We start from the raw sequence: 21,728 nt of genomic DNA, 5'->3' as shown, positions 1-21,728 counted from the left end.
CTCTCCCCGTCAACTCCTGTACTCCACTGGATCAAGACGAGTAGGGAGAGTCGACGGGAGAGCATCTCCCGTCGACATTGCATAGTGTGGATCTTGCAGTAAATAGCTACGTTGATTTGAGTTACAAACGTGAAATTCAGACCAGGTTAATTCTAATGATTTGTTAAGTTTGAGAGCCTGTCTGGAAAACCTGGGATGATTTGTGGTTTCAAACTGAATTCATGCAAAATTTATAGTGTCACATGATTTAGACATAAAAGCTGATGAAACATGACTGTTTAGAGTTTTGTTTTCAGTTTCTTCATACCTGAAATTAAAGAAAAACTTAGAGGAGTGGGAACCCATGCAAATCAGTACTAGAACTATACAAAATATTCTCCTCAACAAATGAGACATTGGGTGTGTGATGTTTGATGCCAACAATGGCAAAGAGTGATGAAGATCCTGTTGTTTCATTCTCTTTTGGCGTAAGGTCTTTCAAATGAGTCACTCTTTCTTGGGCTGCATTCTTGAGGATATAAATTAGCGCAGTGTTTGCCCCTGTATGTGGAGCTGAAATAGGATATTTCAACCATCACTTGTTTCCAGGCCAGGCTGTCACATTAAAAAGAATTCCTGAAGTATGTACAGGTGATTGTCTCCATCTCCTTTCATTGGGGGTAAACCCTCAAAACTCTGCCAGAGTTACAGTGTTGTGTGTTAATGTGTATTCATAGATCAGGAGAAAATTTAGTTCTGATATGAAGATGATCTACACAGGCATGATGCTTCACTAAGAGGTGTGATTTGACTAGTCATTAATAACTCAGATTTTATGGCTGAAGCACAGTATTCCAATAGTGAGCCTTTGACAAGCATGTTTACAAGGTCCTTTTGAGTTTTCATTAAGTTTATTTAGTTTCCATTGGCTAAAGTTAGCTTACATCCCGTCTATAAGGATTTCAGAGATTTATGAAAAACTGAAGAGAGAAAGAAGCTGAAGTAACTTTATTCAGTGAGCATGTTTATCCAAATATGTCATCAAACTTCTCAGATTTCTTAGTAGAAAGCCAGTTAGAGATGAACTGGCTCACTCTCCCATCTGATAGAATGCAAATAAATTCAGAATTCTGCTGACAAGGCTATTGAAGCAAACAAACAAAAAAGGCTTTTCAGGATTTCAGTTGTGGAGAGTTCTTCTCAAATAGTCCCCTAAATTAAATACACCTCTACCCCGATATAACGCAACCCAATATAACATGAATTTGGATATAACGCGGTAAAGCAGCGCTCGGGGAGGGGGGCAGGGCTGCGCACTCTGGCGGATCAAAGTAAGTTCGATATAACGCGGTTTCACCTATAACGCAGTACGATTTTTTTGTCTCCTGAGGACAGCGTTATATCGGGGTAAAGGAGTGTCGGCTCAATTTTCACATGAGCACCTCATTCTCTATCTGGGCATCTAAATAAATGACTTGTTTTTTCAGAACTACTGAGCACCCACTGACTAGAAAGGGAGTTGCAGGTGCTGTGCAGCCCTGAAAATCAGGCTATTTGACTATAAAACAAATTCACTAGTCATGAGTTTAGATGTCAGATTACTGTGCATTGCTAACAGTTTTCCAGTCTCATGATATCCTACGTATTTGTTGTATGCAAATTGAAATGGAGCAGCGGGGGCATTTGCAAGATAAATTGGAAGAATTTTCCTATTCCTAGTGGATTTTATTCCCCTATCTGGATGCAGGAACATTTGTTTTCTCAGCCTTTAAAGAAAGGAGCAGTTAGATTTGGATGTAATGGGATTTCAGTAGGGTCGTTCGTATTCATCATTTTCGACAGCTTGAAGAGAGAGGAGAGCTGGTAACTTATCACTTGTCTCTTAAGTTTTGTTGTTGTCTTTAATGCACCTACACTAAGAGCATCGGATGGGTGCACCTTTTCCAAAACCAAATAAATATTTGTGTTGCAGTAGTGCTCAAAGGCCTCCAGCAGGAGCAACGTCCTGTTGTGATAGGTTCTGGGAAAACACAGAGGAAGACAGAAATAAAATATTCCTCCCTACCATATCATGCTTTTAGCCGTGCTTCATAAAGGTGACTGAAGAACAAATATTTGTATCTGTTGAATGTGCTAGCTTGCACCAAATTATCAAAAACTTCTTTCTAGAGGTGGCTGCTCTGCAGAACATCCCTCGCAGGGCTTACATCTCTGCGAATGACTCACTTAAAGCAATGTTCTTTAGAATGCCATCCTTAGGTCCTCATTCATAGTTCACTCATCTTTGCATAGGCAAAGACTCATTGACTTCAGTTGGCATTTTGACTGTGTAAATATTTGGTAAGTACTTCAGGATTAGTCTGTAAAAGGGAGCATTCTGGAACTGGTGACGATCTTATCTGTATTCAGTTTGATTAGACATAGATTTGCGCATTTTATTTTATTTTGCTTGGTGACTTACTTTGTTCTGTTTGTTACTACTTGGAAACACTTAAATCCTACTTTCTGTATTTAATAAAATCACTTTTTACTTATTAATTAACTCAGAGTATATATTAATATATACTGGGGGAGCAAACAACTGAACATATCTCTCTATCAGTGTTATAGAGGGCGAACAATTTATGAGTTTACCCTGCATAAGCTTTATACAGAGTAAAATGGATTTATTTGGGTTTAGCCCCATTGGGAGTTGGGCATCTGAGTGCTAAAGACAAGCACACTTCTGTTAGCTGCTTTCAGGTAAACCTGCTTTGGGGCAAGTAATTCAGACCCTGGGTCTTTGTTGGAGCAGACGGGAGTGTCTGGCTCAGCAAGACAGAGTGCTGGAGTCCTGAGCTCGCAGGAAAAACAGGAGCAGAGGTAGTCTTGGCACATCTGGTGGCAGCTCCAAGGGGGTTTCTGTGATCCAACCAGTCACAAATACCGTTATATTTTTCTTGGAAATAAATAATTGTTGTTTTGTTTTTCCATTAGCTTTAATTGAAGCTGCCTCTGACGTGTTCCATTAGCTCACATCTGACATTTAAAGATGCTGTGAACAGAAAGCAGCCTGGTACTCTGTTTTCCTGAGTGCCAATGGGAAGGCGGTGTTAGAAATGCCAAACTGAACTGCCCTAGTTCTATTGAAGAATCTTGTTTTTACTCAAAGATCCAGTTCCTTATTGCTGAGCATTTGTAGGAAACTTGTTAACCAAATTGTTACAGAGTGTAGCAAGTGCTGATTCACAGTACTCTCCATGGGGCAAATCATGAAGTCCTCTCTTAGTCCTTACTAATGTAAAACTCCTGTTTACCTCAATGGGAGTTGGTTAAGAGTGAGGGACTGATCCTGAGAGGTGCCAAGCACCTCCTGCAAGGTGCTGGATAACCTCAACTGTTGGTTTTAGTGGCGTTTGAGCATACTCAGCACCTTAGAGGGTAAGGCCTTGTGTAAAGATTTCATGATTCAGCCCAATGTGTTGCTGTGGCTGGGTAATTTTATCATGTTAGGTAATGGACCAAACACTGAGAGATGTTGAATAACAGCAATTCCTGTTGACGTCAGTATGAGTAACAGGCGTTCCGCAGCTTTCAGGATTTGGCCCAAGATATGTATGTTCAGAGCCATCCCCATGACAGAAACAAAGTATTACTGTTCTGAAGAGCAGTCTCACTAATGGCCTTTTATAATAACTTAACTCAACTAGACAGTCTCCAAGCTGACACTATCAATACTCTTCTGTGTCGCACAGAATATCCTGGATACAAGAACGCAAGCACAAGCTGTCAAAGGCAATCCTATGATCAAAGCTCATGGTGATATGCCATCTAGCCCATTACTTTTCTGGATTCTATGAGTTTGCCCTTTTGCCAAACAGAAGGAGAGAAGGGAGGACTGACAATAGAACTGTGTGACTGATATGAGCCTGGAAGTTAGATGTGGTGTGTAATGGTACAATCAAACTATACAAAAAATGATTTTTTTTGCCTGTAACAAAAAAGGGCATTTTGAGAACCTGTTGTTTGCACTCTCCCAGCTTCTGCTGTTTGCTATTTTTTACTTTCATTCCAACTGGTTGGGTAGCTATTTGGACATTTTCAACATAACTGTATTTCCAGCTAATTTTTTGAACGTTTCCCTTGGGGGAATAAAAATATGCCTTCCTTGTGGAGAAGTATTTTTATTTCTTTTCCATATTTGTCAGCCTATCACACTCAAACTAGCACAGCAATTTTTCTTTTACACTTCAAAGTGAATTTTATTGTTGCTGAAAGGTGCCGGATTGACAGCTGTGAATACTGAAGCCTTCTGTCCACAGAACTGTCACATGAGGATCGGCAGTTCAAGCTTTGACGTGCCTCTCTCTCTGCCCGTGTCCCTCAGCATGTGTTCAGGGTAAAAGGAACGGTACAGTCTCCCTGTCTTTACATTCCTGGGCTTTGCTTTTCTTAGGGTATGTCTATACTTACCTCTGGGTTTGGCGGTAAGCAATCGATCTTCTGGGATCGATTTATCGCATCTTGTCTAGACACGATGAATTGATCCCGGAAGTGCTTGCCGTTGACACCGGTACTCCTGCTCCGCGAGAGGAGTAAGCGGAGTCGACGGGGGAGCCTGCCTGCCGCATGTGGACCCGCAGTAAGTACCTTGTAGTTCGAACTAAGATACTTATTCACTGAAGTTGAAGCTGAAGTTGCGTACCTTAGTTCAAACTGGGGGGTTAGTGTGGACTTGCCCTTAGACTGCCAACAAAGGTGTGTCAGTTTTAAACCTTGATTCTGCGAGGTACTGAGTGCCTGAGTTCCCAAGTGAGGTGGACTTTTGGAACTGTACTGAGACAACAAACTCATTGCATGCAGGTTATTGCCTTTTATTCCCTACTGATTTCAGCTGATGACCAAAATGTATAAATTAGCTTAGTAATGACTAAATTGGAGACATTACTGTCCACTAATATTTAAAGAGTACAAAGGCTCTAACTAGGATTAATGGGATGAAATAGAGGAAAAAGAAAATTTAGGATGAATAATAAGAGGAGAAAAACCTTCATAACTTACATGGTGAGGAACACTTGTCCAGGGGAATGAGTGAAAGAGCTTAGGACATTTGAAACAAGACTGGACAAAGCAATAGACAGGGTATTGTGGAGACCAATCCTGCATTGTCAGGGATGAGACTAAGTGATATAATAGGTGTTCTGGTACCAGTTCCTATTCCGTGAGCCATCCATTCCCCTAATATAGTATTTTGAAATGGAACATCCTGACCTTTTTTATCTACCTACCTACCTATTTATTTTTGGAACTCCCAAGAGGCTATTTCTGCATGTACACATAGCCTATATCTTTATGCCTTTACTTTGGAAATATGGGACAGGCTATGGCTCAAAATGAGGGGGAGTGATAGCTCAGTGGTTTGAGCATTGGCCTGCTAAACCCATGGTTGTGAGTTCAATCCTTAAGGGGGCCATTTAGGGATCTGGAACAAAAATCTGTCTAGGGATTGGTCCTGCTTTGAGCAGGGGGTTGGACTAGATGACCTCCTGAGGTCCCTTCCAACCCTGATATTCTATGATTCTAAGTACAATGCACTTCTATTTTTGCTTGGTCTTCACACTTTCAGGTACATTCATGTATTACCTTGTCTGAGTGTGCATCATTCTTTTGGATGTCATCCACAGTATACATTACAGACTCAAGGAACTAAATGTTTGTGGACACATGAAAAGTTGCATTTTCATGTAAGCGAATTTTGGGGTTATTTTAAAAAGACTTGACTGTAATTTTTGTTCTCAGCAGATTTGGAGCTAATAATTCACTTTACCTTTTCCTGTTTGTGTTTATTATTTCTGTGTTTAAAACTGCTGTTTTAAGCACAGGTTACAAGTATTGTGGCATTCATTTTCCTACGGAGCTTCAATCATAATCCATTAGAACATTTGTGTGTGGGGGTATATAATATACGTAAAAATCTCCAGTGATTTATAGCCAAGACATAAATAAAGTTCATATTATGTCATGGGAAACTTAATTATGAGTTTAGACTGAATGCCTGGATGACTGATGATTGGCCTGTGCTATCTATTCTCATGGTCATTTTTCTCTTGTCTGCTTGTTAAGTTATAAGACTAATTATAGCACTTTGAAGTAGTTCAATATTTCTGTTACAAGGAAGAGATCTTAACTGCATTAATTTTTTTCCTTCTTAGGAAAGGCATATAACCTTTCCTTTGACAACATCTTACTCTGGAAAATCATGGCAATGCTTTCTCACCCTCTTCTTCTATCTCAGGAAATGAACTAGAGATTTTCTATACATCAAACATTTTTTCAAATGCCCATTTGGAAATTTTAGTGCCACATTTTGCCACTTAGCCAGAAATGCATGGCGTCTTTTTTCGGTCACAGACCTTATTGCAGCCATCCATGCCTTAATCACTTTGAAATTAGAATGTGCTGTACATAGAACAACACTCCCAGTTTTATTCCATGACAAAACAGCAGAGTTATTGCAGAGCTAAAGATTGTTTGGTGGTATGTTGTCCCTGTGCAGAGATTTGAGTTGAAGAAAACTCAAAATTCTGAAAACCTGGAAGTGCACAAATAAGGTTGCCCTTGCAAACTTAACTCTGCTCTCTTTCAGCAATGCCTCTATATGCCCCGGTATCACACATACCTTTACTGTGCAAGCACTAGAATTTCTGAAATGTACAAATTCTTCACTTCCTTTCAGACCCCATTCACTCTCACCCACAGGATTCCATCTAACACTATTAAAGGACAAAAAAATCCCAACCCAACCTATCCACACTATCCGTTTCAAACATCCTCTACAATGTATTTTTGGAAGCACCACATTAATCTGCCCTTAGATCAGGAAAGTAGCCACTTGCACACCTTCCCCCTCCCCGATCACCCAGGAACTAGTAAAATACATGTTTTCTCAAACAACCAATCCCAAGGCTTGCCTACCACCCATCCTCAGTAGGGTGACCAGATAGCAAATGTGAAAAATCGGGACGCGGGTGGGACATAATAGAAGCCTATATGAGAAAAAGACCCAAAAATCGGGACTGTCCCTATAAAATCGGGAAATCTGGTCACCCTACTCATTGCCCAACACCTCGGCAGCCACATCACCACTTCCTATCTCACCCCTCCCGCTCCCCACCCAGTATAACAAAAATTGTTTTTAGGCCGGGTGCTGACTATTCTGCTGTGTTCATAGTAAACCACTCCAGAAAATAAAAATGTTGTAACAGAGACAACTTGCAGCAAGCCACATGAGTTGTTATATCTTTATTGCACAGATATGCAAAGGTTCGGACTTGAAATGTCAGTGGCGGGGTGTTCACTAGGGCAGTGGCATCAGCCCGTTCCCTCAAGCCAGCAGGGGCAAATACCAGGGTGGGTAAAGATCTATTTAAGCTGAAGGACAATGTTGGCATGAGAACAAATGGCTATAAACTAGTCATGAACAAATTCAGCCTGAAAATTAGAAGATTTCTAACCAACTGAATGGTGGGGTGTTGGAGCAGCTTTCTGATAGGAGTTGTGGGGGCAAACAGCTTAATTAGTTTTAAAAGAGAGATGAAGAAATTTAGGAGTGCAATTGTATGATGGGGTTGCTTGTGATGCCGGAGTGAGGGGGCAGGCATACACGCCATGGGGCTCACTTTCCATTTGTCTTATGTTCCTAAAAGCTAGTGCTTCAAGGTTTCAGCCAGCCACCTGCAGAGGTCAGGAAGGGATTCCCCCCTCAGCCTCTCCCTCAGAAAAAGTATCCTGTGTGTTTTTTATTTATTTTTTAAATTCCCTCCTCTGAAGCATCAGGGATGTCTATGGCTGGAGATGGGACATTCGGTGGGATGGACCCAAGCTCTGAGGTGGCACCGAGCATTCTCTCTTTCAGGTGCTTGGTTGGCTGGTTCTTGCCCACATGCTCTGGGTCTAACTGATGGCCATATTTGGGGTCGGGAAGGAATTTTCCTCCAAGTCAGATTGGCAATGATACTGGGAGGGTTTTTTTGCCTTCCTTGAAGGTGTGGGTCACTTGCCAGGATCATCTGGGTGTACGTCACTTAGCCATTTCCCTGCCTTTGCAGGAACCTCGGGCACTGGTGCACTTTAGTCCCTCCTATGCCTGTGGCACATAATAGTCAAACTTCATGTGGTCTGTAATACTTTGGTCTAATTTTGGTTGTTGGCGGTGGGAGGGAGGGTGCTGGGTGGTGGTGGCGGCGGCGTTGGCTTGTGATGGGGTCAGACTAGATGATCTAGTGGTCCATTTTGGCCTCAAACTTCGTCACTCTACACAGGCAACCTTAAAGTGGCTTCATAGAAACCCTCTTGTGGTTTTTTTTTTTTCTTTATTGGTGCAGGTGTGCTGTAATCCTTCCAGCCTGCACATCTGTGTGAGTGAAGAAGTGACCATTTTCTTTTAAGCTATTCACAATTTGGGTCCCCCAAAGACTTAATGGCATGCACTACCTTACCTGACTGAGTGAGACCAATTTGGCCCTCATCACAGTGATAGTTTGAGCTCTAGCTCTGAGCAAAACAAAAAAACAAAACCCTGCCTAGAAACTTTTTGAAAAATGGCTGTTCAGGGGTGAGGGGGATGTTTATATCTCCACAACCAATAGCTCAAATAGGCCCATATTTGGTTCACTAACCCTACCCTGCATCCTCCTGAGGCACACACCAAATTTAAAAGGAAACCAGTTAAGCGTGTCAATTTTAGAGGACTCTGGGTATGTCTACACTATGAAATTAGGTTGATTTTATAGAAGCTGATTTTTAGAAATCGATTTTAAACAGTCGATTGCGTATGTCCACACTAAGTGCATTAAGTCGGCAGAGTGCGTCCTCACTACCGTGGCTAGCATCGACTTACGGAGCAGTGCACTGTGGGTAGCTATCCCACAGTTCCCGCAGTCTCCGCCGCCCATTGGAATTCTGGGTTAAGCTCCCAATGCCTGATGGGGCAAAAACATTGTCGCGGGTAGTTTTGGGTACTTGTCATCAGTTGCCCCTCCCTCCGTGAAAGCAATGGCAGACAATCATTTCGCACCTTTTTTCCTGGGTTACCCATGCAGATGCCATACCACGGCAAGCATGGAGCCCGCTCAGCTCACCGTCACCGCTGCTGTTGTGGGCAAGTTTACTGTGGGGGCTGCTGTGATCCAAGTAGCCAATGCAATCATTGACGTTCTGTTACCAAGGGTAGTGACTCTGGGAAATGTGCGGGTCTTTTTAGATTTTAGGTGCATCATATTCCTGTCCTTTGTCGCTGGTGAAGAAGTCTTTCAGCTGTACATTCCAGTCCGGTTGACGCTGTAACACCCCATAGCACTTCTGTGGTTGACACATGTAACAGCTCCAGGGCTCTTGCTCTTTTGCCTTGGCCGAGATATCTTGCCCTACCCAGACCTCCAAGCATTCAACACAGAAGCACCTGCAGCAGCTGGCATTGCTACACAGCAGCAGACCTCAGTGCAACCAACATTCCCATTGTTATTGCTGCTTGCTGTGTGCTCCATTAAAAAAAAAAAAAAAGCTGTTGAGAGTAAGGGGGAGATGTTTATGGCGGGGTGGGAGGTTGAGGCAAATCGCCTGGTGTCCGATTTTGAGCAGCCAGACACCAGGGCGATTAGAAGAGCACAGCAAGGTGTGCTGCGTATCAGAGTGGCTTTGAAAACCAGTTTCATGACTGGCTAGGTTTCGGAGTGACAGTTGTGTGCGTTTCTCCTTGATGCAAACCCGTCCCCTTTGTTGATTTTAATTCCCTGTAAGCCAACCACCCTCCCCCCTTCGAAATAAAGTAACTATTGTTTTGAAACTATGCATTCTTTCTTTATTAATTAAAAAAAAAATGAGATAACGGACAAGTTAGCCTGGGTGGGGTGGGGGAGGAGGGAAGGACAAGGCCACATTGCTTATTGTAGCCACACTAAAAATCAAACTGTTTGAATGACAGCTTTCTGTTGCTTGGGCCATCCTCTGAAGTGGAGTGGCTGGGTGCTTGGAGCCTCCCGCCCGCGTTCTTGGGCATCTGGGTGAGGAGGCTATGGAACATGGGGAGGAGGGCAGGCGGTTATACAGTGGATGCAGAGGGGGTCTGTGTTCTTGTTGGCTTTCCTGCAGCTCCAACAGACGCTTCATCATGTCCGTTTGCACCCCCAACAGACACTTCTTCATGTCTGTTTGCACCCCCATTAGCCTCCGCATCGTGTCCTGCCTCCGCTCTTCGTGCTCACTTAATTCATTCCTGGCCTCTGCCACTGAATGCCTCCATGCATTAAGCTGTGCCCTATCAGTGCGGGAGGTCTGAATGAGCTTGGAAAACATGTAATCGCGAATGCGTTTTTTTGTCTTCTAATTTGCGAAAACCTCAGGGACGGAGATGATAGGGGGGATTTTGATAGTCTATGATTTTGGCGGGACTGCCTGGTCACCTGTGCTGCTGAGTGTTGCTGAGTTTGCCAAACTGACCAAACAGGAAATGAAATTCAAAAGTTCCCGGGGCTTTTCCTGTGTACCTGGCTAGTGCATCGGACTTCAAAGTGCTGTCCAGAATGGTCACAATGGAGCATTCTGGGATAGCTCCCAGAGGCCAATACCATCGATTTGCATCCGCACTACCCCAAATTCGACCCAGCAAAGTCGATTTTAGCGCTACTCCCCTCGTCCGGGAGGAGTACAGAAGTCAATTTTAAGAGCCCTTTAGGTTGACGGAACAGGATTGGTTGTGTGGACGCAGTCATTTTTAAATCGACCTAAAGCAGCTAAATTCGACCTAACCCTGTAGTGTAGACCAGGCCTCAGAAATGTTGACTTTTAAGAGGAAGTATTGACGCAACCTTAACTATAGTGACAGCATTGCATCTCTATAATTTAGCAGCTTAAAGTGATGCAGAATGTGAATACCTGATTGGTGAAGGTAGCATCTTGCGAGAAATGCATTATACCAGTGCTCAGTGATCTGCGCTGGTTGCTGTTTAAGTTCCAGGTAGAGTGTGTGGAGTTGGTGGTGTTTTATGAAGCCCTAAATATTCTGGTACCTGCCAACTAGAAAGACCATCTTTCTCCTTGGGCAGTTACCGCTATGGTTGCAATCATTGGTTGGAGCTATCAGCAAGGCAGTCTTTGTGAGGGCCACATGACTTACAAATTCACTCCCCTTCCTTGGTCTGAAACAGTCTAAATCCATTGACCTTTAGGGCATGCTACAAAGCTTGTCTGTTTTCCCAGCCATGTGGGGAGGATAGCAGAATAGAGGGCATGACATTGGGTCTGAGGTGAAATGAGGTTTTGGTTTGTTTATTTTGTTAAGGTTTTAAGCGGATGGAGGTCTTTCCTTGTATTGTGCAATGTTGTCTATGGTTTTAATTGATTTCAGGATGTCTAGCGCTGTAGACAAGCATCTTTTTAATTATTCAAAAATCTAAATAAATAAATAAATAATATCAGCCTAATTCCTGTCTCTTAACTTCACTGGCTTCAGTGAGGTACATCAGAAATGAACTTGGCTTACAGTCCTTGGACCTGTCTCCAAATTTGTAATAGGTAGAACATTTTAAAATAACACTGAATTAATGAATGCTTTTCTGTTGCTTTAACACTGATTGTGAAGGCAGTTAATTGTGTGTGTTTGTGGTTTGTGTTTTGAAGAAATTGGTTTAATTATTTTAATCTAACATACAGAAAAATGAGTTCTTAATACATGTCAAAAAGCTCTTCTACCTCTGACTTTTTACTTTCTTTGATTTTACTTTCACTTAAAAAAAGATAAAGTATTTATATCATTATTTTAACCCTGCATTATGCTCAAGGAATTTTGTGAAAACCTTTGAATCATGTGCATTTTGACAAGACTTTAGCTTCACAACATCTGTTGAAAGTTATGCTCTGTAATGGTACACAGTTTTTCATATACTAGCATGAGGTAATTAATCTGTGTGCATCACTTCCTGGAACTTGTCTTTATGCCTCAGTGGTATTAGTAGTAGGCCTATCCCATAGGGGTGTTGTATAGAATTACAATTCTAAAGTTGTGTTTGTGGTGGGTCTCACTCATCCACCTACAAACACTAGATACCCATGAAAAAGGTCAAATGAATAGAGATCTGGCATCCATTTCACAACTTGCAAGACATAGTCTCAGGCATATGTAATATATAACCCATTGCCAGAAATCCGAAAGGAAATGATTGCATTTGAGTACAATGCAATCTACAACAATAGTTTAGTGTGCATGAAATTAAAAACTGCTGGTTACACATGTAGAATAAATAAGTCAAAAGTGTTTACTTTTGCTGTAACATTTTATATAGACAGTGTCATGCTTCTTAGAATACCTAAGAAGATGAATTTGTTTAAAATGAAAATATGAATTGTGGCAACTGTTGTAGGATAGTGGATTCTCCAGTGTAAGAGATACAGTATGGTATTTTTATACCATATAAAGTGTCTCTTGAATATGTCAAAATTAAAGACAATAAACCTGATCTTACATTTACAGTGTATAATACCTTTTTGTCTAAATGGATTCCGAATGGCTTTGCAAGCTGCACTGAATAACTTTGTCAATATAGTCTGATAGTCAATCACTTCACCTGTCACTTAAATACAGACACTAACTATTAGTGCACAACTATATAAAACATTTCTATAACTTTGCTGGAATTAAATATTGTATAGGTATCTGTTGCATACCATAATCTGATTTAATTTTATATTGGATTTTTTTAATTGATGTTTTTTATTGGGGTGCCACAAAAACTATAGTAACTTATTTTTGTTCTTTTTTCTATTTAATTCAAGTGAAAAATAGCTGAGGAAAGACTAGACTGCACAGAGAAAAGGTTTCACATCTTTCAGTAGATGGGTATGGATGTCGTCTGACCAGGCAGTGGTCATAAATGTAGGAGAAAGGACCTATTCTTCTGTTCCTTCCGTGTCTAACAATAGGAACTGTGAGGTATTCTTCTTCCCCTTGATGCATGAAGGCATACCAATCAAATAGCTGTATGCCAGGGGCTTGGACTTGACCCTTCTCTAGAATTCTCCAGAGTTCCAGGCCTGTGTAGGCCAAGAGTCTGTTCTTGTGATAGAGCTTTGGGGATCTGAGAAACTTTCTTGCAGCTTCTCCCCACCCCCACCTCCCCCGGAAGTTCATGCTAAAAGCCATTATACTTGATACTCAACAGATCTTTCTCAAATAAGTGTAGTAGTAATTGTGAACGTGGAGCTGAAAATGTCCTAATTGTATATGTCATATGTGAGTGTGCTCTTCTTCACTGGCTAGTACATATAACCTTGTGGGGTTTCAATCAATGCTAGAATGAAAACCTAACATTTCTTATAACTGGCTTTTTTTAAACTCTTCAGGCTTTTTAATCAAACTGCCTGATCTTTTTGTAAAACTGCACCCACTTGATTAATCATATTGCGTGTAGTAGCAAATGGTTATGCCGTGAGTGATGTGGCAACAGACCAGCCAGCGTGTGCACAAATCTGGATAGGGGACAGAACTCTGAGTCTAAAGAACTAGTTTTATTACTAATTCTGCAGCTGACTTGCAGTGTGACCTTGGGCAAGTCACTCTCAACCATTTGCGCCTCAGCTAGGGTGACCAGATGTCCTGATTTTTGTAGGGACAGTCCCGAAATTCAGGGCTTTCTCTTATATAGGCACTTATTACCATCCACCCCGTCCCGATTTTTCACACTTGCTATCTGGTCACCCTAGCCTCATCTTCCTTTCACTATCTGTAAAACGGGGAATAACTGTGCTTTCTTGCCTTCTAAATTACTTTGAGTTTTGCAGACAAAAAAGTACCATGTAAGTACAATGTATATTTAAAAAAAATTGTTTACACTCCTTTATGCAACTGAAGTATATAATACCCATAACATAAATACCGTTACTGTGGATTTGATGTTCCATCTTATGGCATGTATGTTGTTTTACATCATGAACAAACTGAATCAGAAAACAGAACTTGTTTCACACTATAATGTGTGTGATGATACTTTGTAAAATAATCGCCTTTATCATTATTTAATATAATTATAAATATGCTGAGTGTAGTTAAATGTATTTAGGCAACTGGATATTTCTTCTTGGACTTCTATAGCTTATATTATCTGCTACTTAATCTACATGTTAGAAAGCTTTGTGCTTTGCTGATTTTATTGCAACTCTCCTCTTCTACTACATTTCCTGACACAGGTGGTGTGTTTCCACCTACAAGGAAGCAAAGGAGGTATAAGGACTGTCAGTCAGAGTGGATGTCTATCACATTCCTTGCTGTTTTTCCCCCCTCTCTCTTTCAGTATGGAAGCATGGAATGCACATCTGTGCCTTCATGCTCTTTCCTCCCCACTACCCTCACCTTCGCATCAGATCCCCTTCATATGAGAGGAAAATAAAGAAAAAGGCTTTTTTTTAGACTGTAAACTCTTCTAGACTAGAATGTCTTTTTCAGCCTTGTACAGCCCTGAGCACATTGTAGATGTGAAGTAAAATATTGTAGCAATAGGAAAAAGGAGAAATGCAATATGAAGATAAGATGTAAAATGGGGAGGGAGGATGGTCAGGAGAAAAAGATGCCCATGCAGCCAAACACTCAGTCAAATCCCAGACACTTAGGTATTAGAGGCGCAAAGTAGCAATCCCCCTTAATCCTTAATCTTATGTTTTGCCTGCAGTGGCCTGTAAACAAGCCCCACAGCTCTTGTGCTGCAGTTGTGCAGATGCTGCCCTTTTTAATAGTAATAACTGCAGCTGCATGGCTCATTACTGCCTTCAGCACTGGGCCTGCATCCAGTCTCCATACAGACAACTTTCAGCAGAGATCTTGTGGTGACAGAATGGACTCTACCCAGGGTGAATAAAAATCAATGATTTAAAAAAAAATAGGATTTTTTTTATTTAAATCGGATTTTTTGATAAAATGCTTTTTGAGGGGAAAAAACCTATCTAAAGATAGTTTTAATTAAGATACATTATAGCTCAAAGATATCTCATCATGGAATAGGGATTATAAATTCTAATTCTATAGTATGAGACAATATATTCATGTAATGTTTAAGAAAAGTTTTGTAAATGAATTCCACTAGTTCTTGGATTAGGGACCCAATCTTATGGGGTTCCAGGGGCTTCTGTATAGATTATTTAGGTTAATCTTTCTATCTACCCAATGGGACTCAGTGCTCAGTCTAGAAAAGGAATCTCAAACTCAAATCATCACGAGGGCCTCATGAGGACTAGTACATTGGCCCAAGGGTGGCATCACTGAAACCTTCCATGAGGCCCCGCCCCTTCCTCGCCTCTTCCCACCCCCATTCCAACCCCTTCCGCAAAGTCCCTGCCCCAACTGCGCCCCCTCTCTGGCCCTACTCCAAACCTTTCCCCAATCCCGGCCCCGCCTCTTCTCCGCCTCCACCCCTGAGTGTGCCGCGTCCCCACTCCTCCTCCTCCCTCCTGGAAAGTCCTAAGCCTGCCAAACAGCTGTTTGGTGGCGGGAAAGCGCTGGGAGGTAGGCGGAGGAGCGGGGACGCAGCACTCTGTAGGGGGGAGGAGGGGAGCTTGGTGGGCTGCAGGAAATAACTCCGGGGGACGGGGTGCAGGGGAGCTTGGTAGGCCGCAGGATGCATCCCGTGGGCTGCGTGTTTGAGACCCCTGGTCTAGAAGATAGCATCAGAGATGCTTAGTTTTGCAGTTCTCAAACTGTAGATTTGTGTCTCCAGAGATAACATGCTTGTTAACAGCAAAAATGGTTTAAAATAAATAAATAAATAATATATAGAGGTGAGAAATAACAAACCTCAACCCTATTGTCCCTCTGCAAATTTGTATACACAGAGTCCATCCCTTACCTCTCTAAAAGTGCAAAGTTTCAAAAAGTTCAATGAATAGAAGATTATTGGGGGCGGAATAGATTTGGACAAGGAGAAGTCTGGAGATAGATGTGAGACAGGAGGGACAGGCAGTAGAAACAAAAGTGAAACTGAGCAGCATATTGCAGAAGTCTGAGTGTAGCCTTCATTGATTTGAGATCTACCATACCAGTCTCTCACTAGAAGGGAAAACCTATAATGGCAGCAGGCCATAAAAGAGACCCAGTTTGGGAATAAGAACCATTCAAGAAATATATGTTTGCTGATGATGTTTTAAAGAAAGTCACACCAGTGAACTGGTGGAAGTCACTTAAGCACTTGGATTCAGAGACTGTTGAAGTTAGGGTGACCAGATGTCCCGATTTTATAGGGACAGTCCCGAAATTTGGGGCTTTTTCTTATATAGGCTCCTATTACTCCCCACCCCCGTCCTGATTTTTCACACTTGCTATCTGGTCACCCTAGTTGAAATGATAATCTCACTTTTAACAGCAGTAGCTTCTTCTGGCAGTGTAGAAAGAATATTTTCTTCCTTTGGACTAATTCATTCCAAATTGAGAAATAGTTTGGGACCTGAAAAAGCAGGAAAGCTTGTTTTTCTTTTCCAGATTATGAACAAACAGGAAAATGAAGGTGAAGACGACTGAGATAGCTGCAGAAGCCAATATTATAAGTTTCTCATGTTGACCTGGCTGACATAGTCAATTTAATTTTTTTTTAAATATTTCATTTAACTATTTAGTTAAAAACAATTTTAATAAAAACAAACCTGACTTTTAAAAACTAGAATGTTTAACTAAATTAAAAAATTCATATGCTTGTTTTGTTAAAATATTATATGTTTGCTGTTGAAGAAAAAAATCCAGAATACATAACGTTGTTGTTTTAGTTCAATAAAACAATTTAAATATCTCTCTGGTGATGTTCTCCTCCTAATTCGGCAAGAAAATCCTCCAAATATTAGTGATTGACCTGTTGAATTGGAGATAGTTCACCTCCCAATGACTTCATAAATATCTGCTTCAATTACCTTTGGTAAATGAAATAACCAAACAATCATTCATTTTCTGATATAGCTGTAAAACTAATCTGAAAAGTTTTCAAAATAAATCACTTTAAAAATGTATAGTGTATACCTTCTAAAAATGAAACCTATAACTATCTCTGAATTGTGAAGAATATGTATTAAGGTTATAACAACCCACAAGAATGCACTTTTATGTAGAAATCCATGATTAAATCAAGTCTTCCTGACTAGTAAATCAATTTGATTTAAATCAAATCCACCTTGACTCTACCTATTCTGGAGACTCCAGTAGAAAAAAACAGCACCCTTCCTCTGCAGGCATAAGACAACGACTTACTCCCTGCCATGAGTCTGTAGAATTCATGCCAATCCGTGCTTAATTTGTGCCAGGGCTTGGCGGGGCTCAGCCCCGGCACCTTTAGGCTTGGCAATTCATAGCCCCAGCACCTCTGGGCTTACCGCATCAGTTATGAAAGTAAAAAAATAAATGCTTGAGCCCTGGCACTAAATTGCTTGAGCCCCGGCACCTCTTTCATTACAAATGCCAATTCATTCCTATTTGGCCAGGGCACATACAGGTAATACTTTGTGCTTATATGTGGGAAAGACATTTCCAGTTACTGTCCATTGTCCCCACCCTGTTGCCCAGTGGCCCCGATAGTCTTAAAAAAAATTCTGCTTGTTTTTTTTGGCTGGTAAGAATTGCAAAGAGCAATGTGTTATACAGTGGGCTGTGTTTTAAAAAATAAAGAAAAACCAGCATTTACTCATTGCAATGGTTAAATTTATTGCAGCATTTGCAATAATTCCTGTTCCTTTATTTATTTTATTATGTTTTTAATAAGTAAAATAAGTTTAATATAAAATTGGCACATGTGACTGTGAATGAATAAAGGTAATGAAAGTATTAATTTTTCCTCCTGTCACTGACAAACTAGCAGCAGTTAAAAAACAAAAAGCAAAACAACCCCGGAAAAATAAATTCAACATGTGTCTACAAATACTTACAGTAAATCTCAGAAAGGGGATGTTAACCATCAAGATGCAATTTGGAAACCATTTTGTATTTCTTAATGAGAGAAGGCCATGGGGTGGTTGTCATAGGATGGCAACAAGAAAGGAGATTTAAAAAATAACAACAAAAAACTAAAGATTTTAGTAGCCAATGTCGCTGAAAGTCCATCCAACATGGGTTTCCACATCTAGAGAGCTAGCGTTAGTCTTCTTGCAAGCCTAAACTTCTAATGGTGGCAATTTACAAATAGTCTTGTTGCCATCCCATGAAGTCAATCAAACCGCTCCTATGATAATTAAAGTTAAACATATGCTTAAGTGATTTGTTGGCTCAGGGCCAGCATGCTCAACATTTTGCAGGATCAAACCATAAGCTCTGTTTGCTTGCAAAAGAAAAGCAATGTCTGAGGAAACTACCTCAGCGGAAAGATGGAGACTGGTGTTTTTTTATATATTTTTTTATAAATAAGTGATTGTTTCATCACCAAGAATGTCACTGAACACTCATCATTTCAGCTCTTTGCTCTTGCGCACCTTGAAATAGGAGACAGTTGCTTTCTGTTGAGATTGGAAGATGATAAAAGGCAGCCAGTGTTAAGTAAGAGCTGCAGCTGACTGATAATTCCTCTAGTCTCACTACCATTTCAATGACAATTTCTAGTGCTCCAGCATAATTGGAGTCCAAGAGATCCAAGTATTATTTTGGATGCCTAATCCCGTATTATTCATAATCCCATTTAGCTTTCATGCACGCTACCCTTCCAAAGTTAAACCTTCTTGCATACACTGTAGTTTAATTATTTCATGAGAGAAAGTTAGTGAAACAAAAGTTCTGGATTTTGCTTTGAAACGGAAATAATAATATTAGAAATGTTACATAACTTTCCACATTTAAAGGAGAAGGCTGCCTCTTACTTATGTGGAAAATTTGTTAAATTGCGTTGACAAAAAACTGGCTTCTTTTTAAAAAATAGAATAAAAAATAAAGCCCCAAATCACTGCTTTGCTTTTCGTGTGAAGCTTTTCACGTAACTCTGCTTGTTCACAAGCCAAATGCAAAATTCAGGTAATCAGAATATTGGTAATTAGATGTTTTGAAATGGGAAAAAATATGTCATTTTGTGTGTGTGTGTGTGTGTGTGTGTGTGTTTCAAACATCAAGCTGTACAGCATAACATTAAGGGAGCTTCGCCTTAACTTATGTGAGATTTCCTTCCCTCCCCCCCATTATGGCAGGCAATTGCTTAGAGATCTTGATGGCAACATCACTTGGCAAACATTTTGGACTGTGCTCAACATGTGACATCACACTCCTTTAGGGTTTTCCACATAAAATGAGTTCTCCAAAGAAAACACAGAAATTGGGATTTAATCTGAAATCTAGTATTACATTCTCTAAGGTCTTATTAGTCACCTCAATAATTCCCTCCTCCCTTGACAGATATTACTAAATGCTGCAGATAGTAGTAGTAAACCTTTTACAGTCTTTTTATTATTATTATATTTATTATTCCTAAAGGTTCTTAATCCTACATTTATCCCTCCCCCCCCCTTTTTTTTTTAACAAGGATTGTGGCGTTTAGCTTTCTTTCTGTGCACACTCCCACTGATTTGGGTATAGCTGATGACAGTTTGTTTAATTTAGTATCTTGGTTTATTGTGCCCAGACCCTTGGAAGTTAATTTCTCTTGCTTTTTGAGAGAGGTGTGCGTGTTTGGGAAGAAGGGTGTAGACCAAAACATTGTCTGTTTTGTGTTTTGGCTCCTGATATATCAACATTTTACAATATGTTGGTTGGAGAGAAAGCCCACTGTGTGTCTCCTGGGGACCCTGTTCTTTCTTCTTTGCCTCCTGTTTCCGTGTCCCTCTACATCTGTTTATATTTATCTATGAATAAGATAATTTTTCTCCTGTTATGTGTATAGCATTTATATGTAATCGCAGTCCATACATATGGCTTTGTCCTTGGTAGAAAGCCTGGATGCTGTCTGTGATAGACCTGAATGAGAGAGGGGCAGCAGCAGGAAGGGTGAAAGTAGCGAACAGTGCCAAAATACATGAAACATGATGTTATACAGGCGAAGCAGAGGAAGAATTATCTATGCATCATGTGAGTTTAGAATAGGCTTGACGTTCTCACACCCAAACATTTCCATCTGGAAGCTGTTCCTAAGCAAACGGAAATAGAGACGATATTCTCATATCTTCTGGAGTAGTTGTGCAGGGAATAGGATACGTTCCTCAATTATTTTTTCCTGTACCTTTTGGGGATATGTTTGGGTTAATTGCTGTTTCAAAGAGGCGGGACATTTTAAAAGTTATTTTTTAAAGACAGTAAATGACATCAAACTCTTTTGCTCCTTCCTTTGTGAGAGTCAGTGCAAAATCTTCATACTGTGCTTATGCAAGATGTTTGTGGCAATTCAGGGTTGCATTTTAGAAAGAAAGTTTTGTTTTGATACCATTGCAGGTCTAAAAGTGCTTAAGGGCTTTCTCCTAATTTTCAAAGCTCTTAATAATTTTCTCTCTGCCTTTTTCAACCCTGTCTCTGTTCCTTTCAGTCTGTCTATATCTCTTCTGGATACTTACTTTGTCTCCTTCCGCCACTCCAGACTGCATGCCTGCTTTCGTACTGTCCTGACACTGACCTCCTCCAAAAACTTTGAAAGATGCACCAGTTCTATGCTGCATTTAGCTTATAATGTGCTCACACTTTTCTGTGATTTGTAGTATAATGTCCTTGTTATATTAAACTGTAAATTGCTTGGGAGGAGGATCTGTTAACTTATTGGCACATTTCACCAGCTGCACAGAGTTGTGTACATTGGTGGTTTGTATATACATGATTTTCAAAACATTTTGTTTTGGAGATATTTTCTGGTCTTAGACTTAACGCAGAACAAGAAAGTAGAAGGCTACTCAGAAGTCATTTTCGAATTAAGTAACATTTTGTTAACAAATGTAAGGCAACCTTACCTTTCTCGTTCTTGTTCCAGTAAATTTGTAAATTCATCACTTTTTTCCATATACTCTGTATGCTTCCTCTTCTCATCCTCTAGCTCGTACAGAGTCTGTCTGTGTGATTTTTCTGCCATTAAAAGCTGCTCCAGCATTCGTTTGTGAGTTTCTTTCTGTTTCTCAACAAGTTTGTCAAGCTGCAAAAGAAACAAAAACTCTTGCAGTGCTGTAAAATTCTTACTTGCTTCAGTATTTATTTGCTCACCCCAAATTATGCTAAATTATTTCTTAGTCATCAATATAATCTTTAGAGAGACATTTTTAAGTACTACAGGCTCAAAGTTTAACCTAATATAAAATAGAATTTATAACCTGATGGCCAAAATCTTTGGAATCTACTTGGAAAGCATTATTTAACTCCCCTTCATTGTTGAGAAATTTTAAAATAAATTAAGGTTTTATTTTGTGAGACTCTCAACTACGTTGTGTTCGACAACTAGCTCCTTAGCAGCTATTAACATTTACAGTTCCCAGAGCTGTGCTCATATCGTCGATAATTCGGCGGAGAAACAGATGTCTTGGCATAAGGTGCTCTCTGCTTTAGGTAGGAGCTGTTTTTTTTTTTTTTTTGTTAAGCAAAAATAGCCATCTTAATTTCAGCTCCATTTTAAATATTACTAAGCACCAAGACAGTGTTTTACACTGAACCCTTTACAAACAATAACTAATTATTTTTCACAAAATCCTTGTAAGGTAGGTGCATATATCAAAAAGTTACTTCTGTCATGGTCCTCTAGCAAATGTATGGTAAAGCCAGGATTGGAACTCTGTTTCTGGCTCTATCCTATGTTCATTCTACTTAG

The 21,728-nt window shown here is 40.3% G+C and overlaps 1 protein-coding gene across 1 annotated transcript in view; it reads right to left on the bottom strand.

Annotated features, from left to right (window-relative positions):
- Positions 1 to 21,082, bottom strand: part of FILIP1L (filamin A interacting protein 1 like) — a 102,466-nt gene extending 81,384 nt beyond the window's left edge. Inside the window, exon 1 of the mRNA XM_034790009.1 lies at positions 20,884 to 21,082. Within this exon, the coding sequence (XP_034645900.1) occupies positions 20,884 to 21,020 (137 nt within the window). The 5' untranslated portion in view covers positions 21,021 to 21,082. The remainder of the gene's footprint in view (positions 1 to 20,883) is intronic.
- Positions 21,083 to 21,728: the final 646 nt, after the last annotated feature.

This window comes from Trachemys scripta, chromosome 1 (assembly GCF_013100865.1).
Source record: "Trachemys scripta elegans isolate TJP31775 chromosome 1, CAS_Tse_1.0, whole genome shotgun sequence".
Taxonomy (NCBI): Eukaryota; Metazoa; Chordata; order Testudines; family Emydidae; genus Trachemys; species Trachemys scripta.
Note: the sequence above shows the minus strand (reverse complement) of the source record. Positions and strands in the feature narration are given on the sequence as shown.